This window comes from Cavia porcellus, unplaced genomic scaffold (assembly GCF_034190915.1).
Source record: "Cavia porcellus strain 051 isolate PalLab524CR breed Dunkin Hartley unplaced genomic scaffold, mCavPor4.1 scaffold_16, whole genome shotgun sequence".
Lineage (NCBI taxonomy): Eukaryota > Metazoa > Chordata > Mammalia > Rodentia > Caviidae > Cavia > Cavia porcellus.
Window position 1 is genome coordinate 16,805,295 of NW_026947499.1, and position 13,339 is coordinate 16,818,633.

At 42.1% G+C, this 13,339-nt stretch overlaps 1 protein-coding gene and 2 non-coding genes across 5 annotated transcripts; 1 reads left to right on the forward strand and 2 right to left on the reverse strand.

The window, feature by feature from the left end:
• Positions 1 to 977: 977 nt before the first annotated feature.
• Positions 978 to 1,118, reverse strand: LOC111754051 (U4 spliceosomal RNA). Its single transcript, XR_002788781.1, has one exon. It is a non-coding gene; the product is annotated as a U4 spliceosomal RNA (small nuclear RNA).
• A 263-nt stretch (positions 1,119 to 1,381) lies between these two features.
• Sirt4 (sirtuin 4) lies at positions 1,382 to 13,339 on the forward strand. 3 transcript variants are annotated; one of them, XM_013142265.3, is made up of 5 exons: positions 1,382 to 1,496; positions 7,918 to 8,415; positions 10,559 to 10,853; positions 10,962 to 11,173; positions 12,837 to 13,339. In XM_013142265.3, exons 2-4 carry the CDS (start codon positions 7,919 to 7,921, stop codon positions 11,112 to 11,114), a joined length of 945 nt encoding a protein of 314 aa, XP_012997719.1. In that variant the 5' UTR covers positions 1,382 to 1,496; position 7,918; the 3' UTR covers positions 11,115 to 11,173; positions 12,837 to 13,339. The 3 variants fall into 3 exon arrangements, with proteins under 3 accessions (XP_012997719.1, XP_003478448.1, XP_005007273.1); XM_003478400.5 differs by lacking the exon at positions 1,382 to 1,496 and adding an exon at positions 6,901 to 6,996; XM_005007216.4 differs by lacking the exon at positions 1,382 to 1,496 and adding an exon at positions 6,901 to 6,996 and having other exon boundaries at positions 10,559 to 10,694.
• On the reverse strand, positions 1,802 to 1,942 carry LOC111754052 (U4 spliceosomal RNA). Its single transcript, XR_002788782.1, has one exon. It is a non-coding gene; the product is annotated as a U4 spliceosomal RNA (small nuclear RNA).

The following is a 13,339-nucleotide window of genomic DNA, read 5'->3' on the forward strand; positions in this document are numbered from 1 at the left end:
AAGAATTAAAAACATCATACCACAGTGATATATGTGCACTCATGTTTATAGCAGCACAGTGTTTCTTTTGTTTTGTTTATTTTTGATACCAGGGTTTAAACTCATGCCCTGCATTTCCTGAAATGGGGAGTTTGGGGGGAGATGTGAAACTTAAACACACTTTGCACAGAGTCAGGTGCACAGTAAGTGCTCACTAGTGGATAATGCTGTTGGAATTCAGCTAGTCTCATCACATCTCCCTACCTTCATAGCGCTTAAATAATTTGTCGTTTATCTCCAGACTCAGTTCTTTAAAAGCAGGCTCAACATACCTTTCTCCTAGGGCTGTTCTCTGTAATGTCTATTGTTTTTTTTTTTTTTTTTTTTTTTTTTTTTTTTTTTTTAAGACAGAGTTTCCAATATGCAGTTCAGGCTGGCCTTATGCTCGCTTTCTAGCCCAGGCGGTTTTGAATTTACGACCCTCCTGTCTCAGTGTCCCAAGTGCTGGGATTAAAGGAGTGCAACAGCACACCCAAGGGTCCTATTTCCTTGAACCATCCCTTGCGGTTGCCACACATCGCTTTTGGCTGGTAAACATCCATTTGCAGCAAACGAGAAGGGCAGCATCAGTGGATCTTTAGGTTGTCAACAAACAGCTGAGACATTAATAAGACACAAAGAAGTGAAATTTGGAGATGTAGAAGCACACACAATACCACGACTAATCTTTATCTATTTGCTTTTCCATCCCTTTAAATCTCCTATGGCTTTAACAGTTTTCTAGTTTCTACCCACAAACCACACCACCACTGAAATACATGTCTTGTAACTACAAAACATTCATGAAACAAACACAAAAAAGCTTAAATCGCTGCTTAAAACAAATAGCACTGCTTAAGCAATAAGAATTGTTGAAACATTCAAAGTAACACTCGAGTAACTTGCTGCAATAAAACTAATACACCAACTCAGCTATTTTTTTCACTATAATAATTCAGTCTCCGTAGAGACTGTCAAAAATTGCCAATGCCGACTATATTTCAAGTCGTCATGGCGGGGTATTGGGAAAAGTTTTCAATTAGCAATAATCGCGCCTCGGATAAACCTCATTGGCTACGATACTGCCACTGCGCAAAGCTGGCAAAGCATACTGCGCACTCTGCACTCCCACGGATGACAACTGCCTTTCGCTGAGGTCTTGAGCGACTACGACATAATTTATAGGTGTGCTGTATTCTCATTCAAGTATTTACACCTAAAGCTCATCTAGGTGGGAAGTTTTTCATTATAAGGTTATTTTATGTCCCACATTAAAATTTTTGAAATAGCAAAAGCATTCGCTTGGACTGCTGGGAACTAACATGCAAATTAGTACAACGTCATAGTGGCGGTTGGGCGGTGACATTCAGAACCAGCGGCGGGAAAGCGAGTGAACCGGGAAGGAAAAAAACAGGTTTAGGTGTATACAACCAGCCGAAAGAAAATGTTTGTGAGAAACAACGGACTACAACACAAACGTGAGTATATTTCGCAGCCCGGCCTGTGGTAGCACACGCCGCACTCAGGAAATGGGGCATACACGCCTATAGCAGACGTTCCCAAACCCCATAAAACTTAAAACTACAAATTCATGAAAGATCATACTCCATTAGTGAAAAAGTGATATACTTTCAACTAAATTTTTTTAGTAGAAACACAGAAAATAATGTAGTACTTCCACGTGCTAGCGAAACAAAACTCGCTACAATCACTTCCGAGCATTTCACCATAAGCTACAAAATAACCGTATTACAAATCTATCGTTAAACAACAGTTTATTCAGTCTCCGTAGAGACCGTCAAAAATTGCCAATGCCGACTATATTTCAAGTCGTCACGGCGGGGTATTGGGAAAAGTTTTCAATTAGCAATAATCGCGCCTCGGATAAACCTCATTGGCTACGATACTGCCACTGCGCAAAGCTAACCTCTACCGGCCCCCTCGTCATTACTCCCAATGAGTGAGGTTCCTATTTCAGAAAGGTGACTTTGAGGCTCGTGTAAAAACCGTCAATAATTTTTTTCTTGATAGTGATACAATGACAGAAAATCATTTAAAGATGACTTGGACATATATAGGTGGTTTCGGTTGTGATTTCATTTAAGTAGGTTTTGTCAGAGACTGAAGCAGAGCACTATGGGAGGGAACATGCTAATAAGTTTAATTCAGAGACACCAAGGGGAGATTGGGGAATTCATGACTCAGGGTGTTCAGCGTGGCCTGTTTCACATGGTAACTGCCTTCTCCAAAGAGATTTTATGGTTGCTTGTTGTGTTAAACACAATAAAATGTGTGCATTCATTTTCATAAAATTTACCATTTTAACTTTTTTAAAGTGTAAATTCAGTGGCAGTGAATACATTCACATCATTTTGTAATCACCACCATCCATATCCAGAACCTTTTTTTAGTCTTCCCAGACTTAAACACTGCCCATTAAAACTCTAAGCCCTTATTCTCCTCTTTCCAAAGTTCCTGTCTATAAAAAAAAAAAGTTCCAGTCTATATGAATTTGACTACTTTAGGTACCTTATAATAAATGAAGTCATAGAATATCATGTGATTTGACGATGCCAGATTGTGGATCTGCTTTACTTCACTTTACCATAATATCTTATGGTTGACCCACGTGGTAGTACATATCAGGATTTTGTTCTTCTTTATGGAATTTTGATTATACATTCATTCTTTAATGACATGGGTTATTTCTACCTTTTGGTTCTTATGAGTAATGCTGCTTTGAGGTATAAGTGTCATTCTAAGTTCCTGTTTTTAATTAATTTGTTTACATACCTACATGTGGAATTTCTGGATCATATACAATTCTATATTTAATTCAAAAGAGTTTTCTGAGGAGAGGATGGAAGACTATTCCCACAGAAGTGTTCCCAGTATATAAAATTTGACGTAACTTTCAGCCTTACTGTTTCCTTTTGCAAGTGGAAAGCTGTTTAAAACCTGTATCTAAACTCATTTCCTCCCTGATGTATATTTTCCAAAATACTTTTATTCTGATTTTTACCATTCATTAAATTCAAACAATAATCTCTAAGAAAGTGTCTTGCAAAAAAAAAAAAAAGAAAAGAAAATTTCTTGCTCACTTTTTTTTTTTTTTTTTTTTTTTGTCTTTTTCTTTTTTATCGGTACCAGGGATCGAACTCACAACTACACGCTTGCAAGGCCGGTGCTTATGCTGCTGAGCTAAATCCCCAGCCCCCTTGTTCACTTTTTATTTGGACTGGGAATTGAACCCAGGGCTTTCACATTGAGGTGTAGCTGTACTCCAGCCTTTTTATAATTTTTAATTTTGAGACAGACCAGTTGTCCCTAAATTGCTAAATTTGCCTTCCCAGTATAATGTTCTGCTTCACCACAGGTCTAAAACCAAACTTTTATGTAAAAAATTTCAAACACAAAGTATTAAAAGGCTGGGGATAGGGGCTCATGCTTGTAATCTCAGCAATCAGAAGGCTGAGGCAGAGATCATGTTGGACGTTGTTTAAAAAAAAAAAAAGCGGGGCATGGTGGCACATGCTTGTAATCCTAGCACTTAGGAGACTGAGGCAGGAGGATTGCTTACCTCGTGGCAGCTAGGAACTAGAGAACATGAGGGAGCCAGAGAAGAATGGGTAGAAGACCAGATATAGTCCTCAAGGTCTAGTCTCTAACTGGGTCCCACTCCTTGTTTCTATCACCTCCCAATAATGCTATCAAGGGGGCTGGGGATTTAGCTCAGGGGCATAAGCGCCTGCCTTGCAAGCAGGCAGCCGTGAGTTCAATCCCCGGTACCGATAAAAAAGGAAAAAGACCAAAATAATAATAATAATAATGCTATCAATGCATTAATCCATTGATGAAGTTAGAGCCCCCATGATCCAGGCACTTCAAAAGCACATTAGCTAAAACCAAGTGTGGAGGCGCATGCCTGTAATCTTCAGTAGCCTGAAGCAGGAGAATCAAGTTTGAGGTCATTTTAAACTACATAGTCTAGGGGCTGGGGCTTTAGCCTAGTGGCATAATGCCTGCCTGGCAAGCAAAACAAATAAACTACACAGTCTAAGGTTAGCCTGGATGACATAGGGATACCTATCAAAAAAAAAAAAAAAAAGAAAAGCCTATAGACTGGTAACCAAGCACACAATACAATGAACTTTGAACTTTTTTTTTTTTTTTTCTTTTTCCTTTTTATTGGTACCGGGGATCGAACTCAGGACTGCCCCCTTACAAGGCAGCCACTTATGCCGCTGAGCTAAATCCCCAGCCCAAACTTTGAATTTTTGGGGGCCATTTTATTTAATTTTATCTACTTTTCCGTGTTTTTTTGTTTTTTTGGTTTTTTTTTTTTTGTTTTGAGACAGAGTCTTGCTGTGTATTCCAGGCTGGCCTTGGGCTTGCTATGGAGCATTGGCAAGCCTTGAATTCTTGGTGATACTGCTGCCTCAGCCTCCAAAGTGCTGAGATTACAGACATGTGCAATGAAGCCTGGCTGGGCACGGGGGCATTTTAACTTTAATTAATTTATTTCTTAGTTTTAAAAATTATTATTATGTTTTTGAGACAGGTTTCGTTATGTAGTTCAGGCTGGCCTTGAACTCACTATGTAGCCCAGTTTGGCCTCAAACTAGTGGCAATTCTCCTGCCTCAGCTTTCTGAATGCTGGGGTTAACAGTGTGCACCACCATACCCAGCCTGGGGAGATGTTTTAGATAACCACAACACTTCATAGGTGACTTTCCTCCAATGCAATGAAGAAAAACTAAATACTCAGCTAATTTCTCTGTAGAATGTGGCATTCTTTGGGACTTGGAAGCATATTAGCTCTGTCCTTTCAGCTAATCTCTGTTACTGATTTTCATTCAACTTGGAGAACTAAAAAAAGTAATTTGGGTTTGAAATTTTTCTAATGAAACTAAGGACTAGGAGAAGGTCACTATCTTGACATTGTCATAGAAAATTTGCTAGATTGCTTTGTGTGTGTGTAGCTATGTGTGCACCTGTGTGTGTGTGCCAGAGACTGAACTCAGGGTCTTCCCTATGCTAAGCATATGTACTGTGCACTACTACAGAGCTCCATCCCCAGCCATTTGATGTTTTCATTTACCAATGTGATCAGGTTAACCAAGGCACACAGAACAGTTGGGCGACTGATTCTTGAAGCCTGATAGGTCCTACAGATAGTGACCTACAGAGTTGCAGCTGCTGACGCAGCTCCCAAATTGCTAAGTGGAGTCACTTTACCAATATTTATCTGCCTCTAGCTTCCATCTTATTGCTCTGGGTTTTGGTTCATTTCAAAATAGGAAACAGTCCTTAGTTGAAGTTCATGGTCCATGCTAGATCATGCCTAAGAGATACACTAATTGATACCTTATTTCAGAGATGCTATAGAGCAGTGATTTTCACTGGCACCTTATTAGGACCAAACAGGAAGTGAATAAATAGACTTAGTGTCCAGGCCTCTCCTCTCAATGAAGGAAATTAGAAGTTTTGAGAGTGAGGCCCATGCATTGTGTTGATTGATTTAATCAAACCTAAGATAACAAATATTAGAGGAGTCAAGTAAGTAGGCCTATTAGTCTATATGTATTATACTTGGCTTAATTGTTCATATTAAACCAGGCATGGTGGGGCATATATGTAAACCCAGCAAGAGGAAGCTGAAGCTGGACAGTCACCAGTTCAAGGCCAGCCTGATCAAATTCGTTAAACCCTGTCTCAAAATAAAAAAGCAAAAGAGGCTGGAGATGTACATTAATGGTAGAGCGCTGCCTAGCATGCACAGGGCCAGGTTCAACCTCCAATACTGAAAGAAAGAAAAAGAAATTGTTCATATTAGATGTTAAAAAAAAAAATCACATAGACTTTTTTTGTATAAGGGATCAAACTCACAACTTCACGCTTGCAAGGCAGGCACTTATGCCACTGAGCTAAATCCCCAGTCCCCACATAGACTTATTTTAAGAGGAATCAGTGTTCTACATTTGTTTTTGTTTTTTTCGTACCGGGGATGGAACTCAAGACCTCTCGCCTCCAAGCAGCACTTGTGCTGCTGAGCTGAACCCCCAGACTCCCTCAATCAAATTTTTAGATAGCTGTGAATCTATTTCTTCATAACCTACTACAAAGTATTTTACCCATAGTAGTGAACTCAGTTGACCCCTTGTTATGAATGGAAAGGGCTATAAATACCAAAGAGGAAGGTGGATCAAATCTACATTCTTTATTAAAAATTACTGGGAGTGGGTGGGCTGTAATCTCAGCACTCATGGGAGAATGAGGCAGGAGGATCGCAAACTGCAGTTCACAGAGCAGCTTTGATTTAGCAAGATCCTATGTAAACAAAAAAAGAAGAAAAAGGAGGAGGAGGATGGGGGGAGGGGGAGGGGCAGAAGAGGAAGAAGAAAGACTAGGAATGTAGCTGAAAGTGCCTGTTGGTTCAATCTCCAGTACATCAAAAACAAAACCAAAAAAGCCTTTCAAGAGGAGATGAATTCGCCGAGGATAATGGCGCACGCCTGTAATCCCAGGATACGGAGGCTGAGACAGGAGGATTATGGCAGCCTGGACTACAAAGTGAGTTCCAGGCAGCCTGAGCTGCATAGCGAGACTCTGTTTCAAAAACCACACACACACACACACACACACACACACACACACACACACAGAGATGAATTACTAAATTAGCGCTGTTGGGGTGATGATTTTGCACTCAGAGCACTACGATCCAAATTTTAACCACTTCTTATGGAATGAGAAGACTACCGTGGTCGGTTTAGGGCATGCGGGCCAAGATTCCAAATTCTTATCAGGGAAGACCGCAGGGGGCGCTCCGTGGAGAGTTAAGTATGGCTCTTTTAGGATTGTGGGATTTGTAGTTTTTCTTGACTCATTTTGGCTTCATGAACTACACTTCCCAAAATGCATAGGTGGCAGGATATTCTCACTACCGGTTGTCTAGTGTCCCCTAAACCGGGAAAGGTAAGTGTGTTTGTTCTGTGCCGGCTGTAGGTTTCTAAAACTTGTTTATTTCTTGAAGGGGGAATGTGGTTCTCCTCGTCGCTGTTGGTAGGTCCTAGAAGAGAAGAGCTGTTCCCATGGAATGTCTTTTCTGCAAGATTTCTCCGGCCTTTGATCTCCGGAAACCCAGCCAAGTAGTGTTTGTTTAGCTGTCCACGTTGCTGTGGAATGTCAAAGAAAAACTAGATCCTAAATTCAAGTCTGGAAAGCCAAGCACAAAATATTGTTTGCCTATGTGGTTAGAGAACTTGCACATTACGTCAAAGAATATGTCAAAGCCTTGTTTTTACAGCTAGAAAAGCTGACCCTCAAGGATCTTGTCTCCCTCCCCCTGTGCTGTGTGGAGTAGCAAGGGAGAATAAATAAATAGTATGGGACAAATGAAGGAAAAAAAATGTGCATGTAGTTAATCACATCAATAAAACAAAAGCCTGAAAGGTCTAATGTATTGGGCTAGGTGTGTAGCTCAGTGTTGGAGTTCTCATCTAGCATGCTGGAGGCCCTGGGTTCAATTCCAGCATGGTTTGGATGTCATGAACATGATGTACTGTAGCTGAAATGTACTTCTCTTTGTGGAGAAGTTAATTCTGATTATTATTATTATTATTATTATTTGGTTTGGTTTTTAGAGACAAGGTCTTGCTATGTTGTTCAGGCTGTCTTTAAATTCAAGCTGGCCTCAAACTCCCAGCGAACCTCCTGTCTCAGCCTCCTGAGTGCTTGGATTCCAGGCATGTGCCACCATGCTCAGCATAGAACTTTCTATAGATGAATGGAGATCCAACCTATAGATAGACCACACTTTGTGTGTCCACTCATTAGTTAGTGGCTACCTTTGCAAAATCTAGATTCTCACTTCAGGTGTATTTTGTTTTGGTCTAGAATGAGGCTGAGCTATGGACTGAGTTTCTGGTCAACAAAAGGGCAATGGGTCACGAATCTCAGCCAGCCTTGCTTGCGTGGATCCAGTGGGTTATTTGTGCCACCAAGTCCTCCTTTGAATCCTGAGAAAGTCAAAGAGTTTCAGCGCTTCATCACACTTTCCAAGAAACTCTTAGTGATGACTGGGGCGGGAATCTCCACCGAGTCGGGGATCCCCGACTACAGGTCCGAAAATGTGGGACTTTATGCACGCACCACCCGGAGACCCATCCAGCACAGCGATTTCGTTCGTAATGCCGCGATCCGCCAGCGGTACTGGGCGCGGAACTTCGTGGGCTGGCCTCAGTTCTCCTCACACCAGCCCAACCCCGCGCATTGGGCTCTGAGCACCTGGGAGAGACTCGGGAAGCTGCACTGGCTGGTGACACAGAACGTGGACGCTCTGCACACCAAAGCCGGGAGTCAGCGGCTGACGGAGCTCCATGGATGCATGCACAGGTGCGAGAAAGCACAGGTGGACCACCAACTGCGTTCCCTGAGAGCAGCGACCCTGGGTGTCCTCAGCACATTGTCTCAGTCGCATCTTGAGAAAGGTTTTGGGAGCAAGTCATTTTGGAATGGATCCTGCTAAGCTCAGGGAAGGAGTAGGGATGTAAACTGGAGGAAGCTGAGGCAGGAAGATCCCTGTGAGTTTGGGACCAGCCTGGCTACAAAGTGAGTTTGAGACCAGCCTAAACTACATAGTGAGAGCCTGTCTCAAAGAACAGAAACAAAACAAAACAACAAACAATACATGACTGTGGTCCTTTTTATTTTTAAAAATTTTTGGTACCAGGAATCAAACTCTCCACCTCACACTTGCTGTTGAAATATATGCCAGGGCCCACTCCTTTTTATTTTTGCTTTTAATGCTAGGAATTAAAACCAGGGGCTTAGCATTGAGCTACATTCCTGGCCCACTTTATTTTAGTCAAGATTGCAGTAACTGAGGAAGCTTTTGTGGTTAAGGTGGGGCTCAAGCCTGGACTAAATTTGATTAACGTGAGGAAAGAGAGGGCTCCCTAAATGAAGGAAAGTGTGGAGCCCAGATGAATCTGGCCTGACCTTTGGGGAGGGGTTGGGATGGGGACTGGTGTGGAAACAGATTGTCTGACAGGGAGGACCCCAAATCCTGGTACATTTGAAAATCAGGCAGTGCAGTTTGGGTCTGCTGTGAAACATACAGGGGCCTGTTAGAAACATACAGGTTTCTGAGTAAGAACAACATGATAAAAATAGTCTAGACAGGATTAGGAAGCTAGGAAGAGAGGGTCAGGGAGGTCAGCACAAGGGACCTGGACTAAGGTTGTACAGGGGGAATCAGAGTTCTTGATGCCTATAGCTTGCTTAAAAAAAGAAAAAAAAAGGAACAATAAGGAAAAAAATTTAAAAGAACAATAAGGGAACAATTAATTTTCTAATTCTCCCTATTCATCTAAAGTAGCATCTTGGGGGTTTAGCTCTGTGGCTCAAGAGCCTCTCTGGTAAAGTGTAAGGTTTTGAGTTGAATCCCCAGTACGGAAAAAAAAAAAAAAAATCAATCTAGAATAGCTTCTGTCATTTCTCTTTTCTTCCTTCTCATCTTCAAATAAATTTTTTTTTTTTTTTTGTATTTTGTATTTTTACCGGTACCAGGGATCAAACTCATGACCACATGCCTGCAAGGCAAGCACTTATGCCACTGAGCTAAATCCCCAGCCCCCAAATAAATTGTTTTAAAGCTGGGCATTTTGAAGCTGGGCGTGGTGGCTCACGCCTGTAATCCCAGCACTTGGGAGGCTGAGGCAGGATGATCATTTCGAGTCCCAGACCAGCCTAGGCTACAAAGTGAGCTCAAGGCCAGCTTGAACTGCATAGAGAGACCTTGCCTCTAAAAGACAAAAACAAAACAAAACAAAACACAGCTGGATGTGGCGGTGTACACCTGTAATCTCAGCACTTGGGAAGCTGAGGCAGAAGGATTGTGACAAGTTAGAGGGCAGCCTGGGGTACATAAACAAGTTTAAGTTCAAGGCTAACCTGAACTGGGCATGGTGGTACATGCCTGTAATCCTAGCATTATAGGAGGCTGAGGCAGGAAGATTGGAAATTCAAGCCCAGCCTGGGGGATTAAGGTATATGCTGCCTCAAATAATGTTTTTTTTTTTTTTTTCAAATAATACTTTAAGTAAGGGCTGAGATATACATAACTCAGTGTGAAGGACCTGGGTTCTATCCCCAGTGCCTATATATATATATTTTTTTTCTTTTTAGTCTTTTTGAGACAGGGTATTGCTATACAGTTCAGGCTGAACTTGAACTCACTTTGTAACCCAGGCTACAGACATATGCCATTAAGCCTGACCCCAGTACCATAATTTAAAAAGTTATCTTGAAAGCTAAGCAGACCGTGCAGTCGGGAAACAGATGTGCCTCCCTTGCTTTAGAATGCTGGCAGAAAGGAAGTGAGAAGCTGATCATGAGAAAAGATGCTGAAAATGAGTGGAAAATTGTGTTAAGAAAAATGCCCTCGGGGCTGCCCATGTTTGGGCACAGCACCCCCAGCAGCTTTTACCTTTGTGCGAGATGACACAGTGCTCAGCGGGGCTGTCTCGGCTTTCAGGGTGCTCTGCTTGGACTGCGGCGCACAGACCCCACGGGGGGCGCTGCAGGAGCGCTTCCAAGACCTGAACCCCCACTGGGGCGCCGAAGCTCAGGGCCTGGCTCCCGATGGTGACGTCTTTCTCTCAGACGAACAGGTACAGAGTTTTCAGGTCCCGTCCTGCCTTAGATGTGGAGGCCCTCTCAAACCAGACGTTGTCTTCTTTGGGGACACGGTGGACCCTGCCAAAGTGGATTTTGTGCACAGTCGCGTGAAAGAAGCTGACGCCCTATTGGTGGTGGGATCGTCCTTGCAGGTATCTGATGTGGGGTGGTAACTGCTGCTTTGTAGAGTGAGGGGCTTCCAGAATGCCCTTTGCTGTGTGGATCTGGAGAGTGTTCATTCCTGTCTTCTGTCCCGGCAGGTGTACTCTGGTTACAGGTTCACACTTACTGCCCAGGATAAAAAGATACCCATCGCCATCCTGAACATTGGGCCCACACGCTCGGACCACCTGGCGTGTCTGAAGCTGAATTCTCGCTGTGGAGAGCTGCTGCCTTTAATAGACCCACAATGACCACAGCCTGCCCATCCTAGGCCAGAACAGGGACCTTACTTCCAATCCTGCTGTTGAAGGTAAATGCCCTTTTATTTTTGTCTCTTTGAGACAGGATTTCGATATGCAGTTCAGGCTGGCCTTGAACTCACTTCATAGCTCAGGCTGGTCTCGAATTTGCAATGATCCTCCTGCCTCAGCCTCCTGAGTGCTGAGATTACAGGCATGCGCCACTATGCCCGGCTTTTATTTTCATTTTTTTGAGATAGGCTCTCACCATGTAGTTCAGGCTGGTCTTGAACTCGTTATGTAGCCCAGGCTGATCTCAAACTCAGGGTGATCATCCTGTCTCAGCCTCCAGAGTGCAGAGATTACAGGCATGTGCTACTGCGCCTAGCTCCTTTGCCCATTTTAAAATAGAATTGCTGTGCTTTGTATGTGTAGGGTTTTTTTTTTATTCCAGCTTATTTTAGAAAGTCTTGTTTTTTTTTGTACCAGGTCTTGTTTTTTTTTAACATCAGACTCAAGCTTGCCAGGCAGGTGCTATGCCACTAAGCTCTATCTCCAGTTCCTTGATTTGCTTTAAATTAGATTATTGAGGGACTGGGGATTTAGCTCAGCTGCATAAATGCCTACCTTGCAAATGTGTGGTCATGAGTTTGATCCCCAATACTGATAAAAAAGACAAAGACAAAAAAAAATTAGATTTTTGGTTGGTTGTTTTTGCATTTTTGGGAATTGAATCTATGGTCTGGTACTATGCTACTTTCCCCTTTTTAGCCAAGATTTCTTTTCTATTTTTGTACTGGGAATTGAAATCACCACCTTGTACTTGCCAGGCAGGCACTGTGCCACTGAGTTTCCCCTTTTTAAAAGTTTAAAAAAAAATTTTTGGTATAGTCCAAAAAATGTGTAGTCCAGTCTGGTCTTGAACTCAGAGTGATCCTCCTGTTTTAGTATCCTGAGTGCTCGTGTTACAGCCATGTGCCACCATCCTTAGCCAAAAATATTTTGAGACAGGGTCTTGCTAATTTCCTTGAGCTGACCTCAAATTTGAGATTCTCCTACTTCAGCCTCCTGAGTAGCTGGGATTAGAGGGGTGTGCCACCACACCCTGCTCACAACCACTTTTTTTTTTTTTTTTTTGCCATCTTCCCCACAACCACTTCTGAAGTAATTTCTTTTCTTTTTTTTTTGTCTTTTTCGGTACCAGGGATCGAACTCACGACTGCCTGCTTGCAAGGCAGGCGCTTATGCCGCTGAGCTAAATCCCCACAACCACTTTTTAACATACTTTTAAACTAATTTTGTACTACTGAAATGATATGTTTCTTGCAAAGTGTGCATCTTAGAGATAAATTACAAATAACTTATACTTTCACTATCCAGATATCCCAAGTTTAATTTTTTGCTATAATGAATCTTTATTTTTCGTTATTATTTTTTATTTTGGGGGCTGGGGATTGCAGTGCTTGGTGTTTTACTATATCCTGCTTTTACTTAATGTATGATGTCCATTCTTCCACATTCTGAGTGCACTGGTATTTTTGTTTTGTATGGTGTTTTTTTTTTTGTTTTTTTTTTTTGTTTTTGGTACTGGGGATGGAACTCAAGACTTTGCGTTTGCCAAGCAGGCACTTATGCCTCTGAGCTAAACCCCCAGCAAGTGCTCTGGTGTTTTGAGTATTGAAGCATCGCCCCCATCCCAGCTTATCTCACCATTAATTTGCTTCATTTCTCCAGATCCCTGAGGCCTCCTGCCTTTTTTCCTCAAACTAGTGGAAGCTCCTCGACTGCATCCAACAGGGGGCAGCAAACCGCTCTGCCTGCCTGCAAATCGTCAAGCTAGGCCTATATTGTAAAGACAAGGAATGAGCGTCAGACCAGTAAGATTTACCCCGAAAGACTTTCCTCAAAGAAACAGCTGCTCCTGACAGGAAAATTGTATTCATTTTCTTCTTCTGTCACTTTCCACAATACTCTTGGGAAAATGTAGGGCACAACACGGTTGGGAGTGCTCGCCTAAGGAGCCACTCTAACTGTGCAAATGTAGAAGGAAATGACTTAATTTATAACTCTAAATGGTTGTGTTTAACTGAACCACTTTTTAAAAATAAATGTGAATGAATGTTTTATTATCCAAATGTTAAGGTATTTTAGTAGCATACCAGTTGTGTGGGGTGCACATTTATTTTCTTTTCAAATTTTAAAGAGAAAAAAATAATAAAAATTTCAAAACAAGGTAA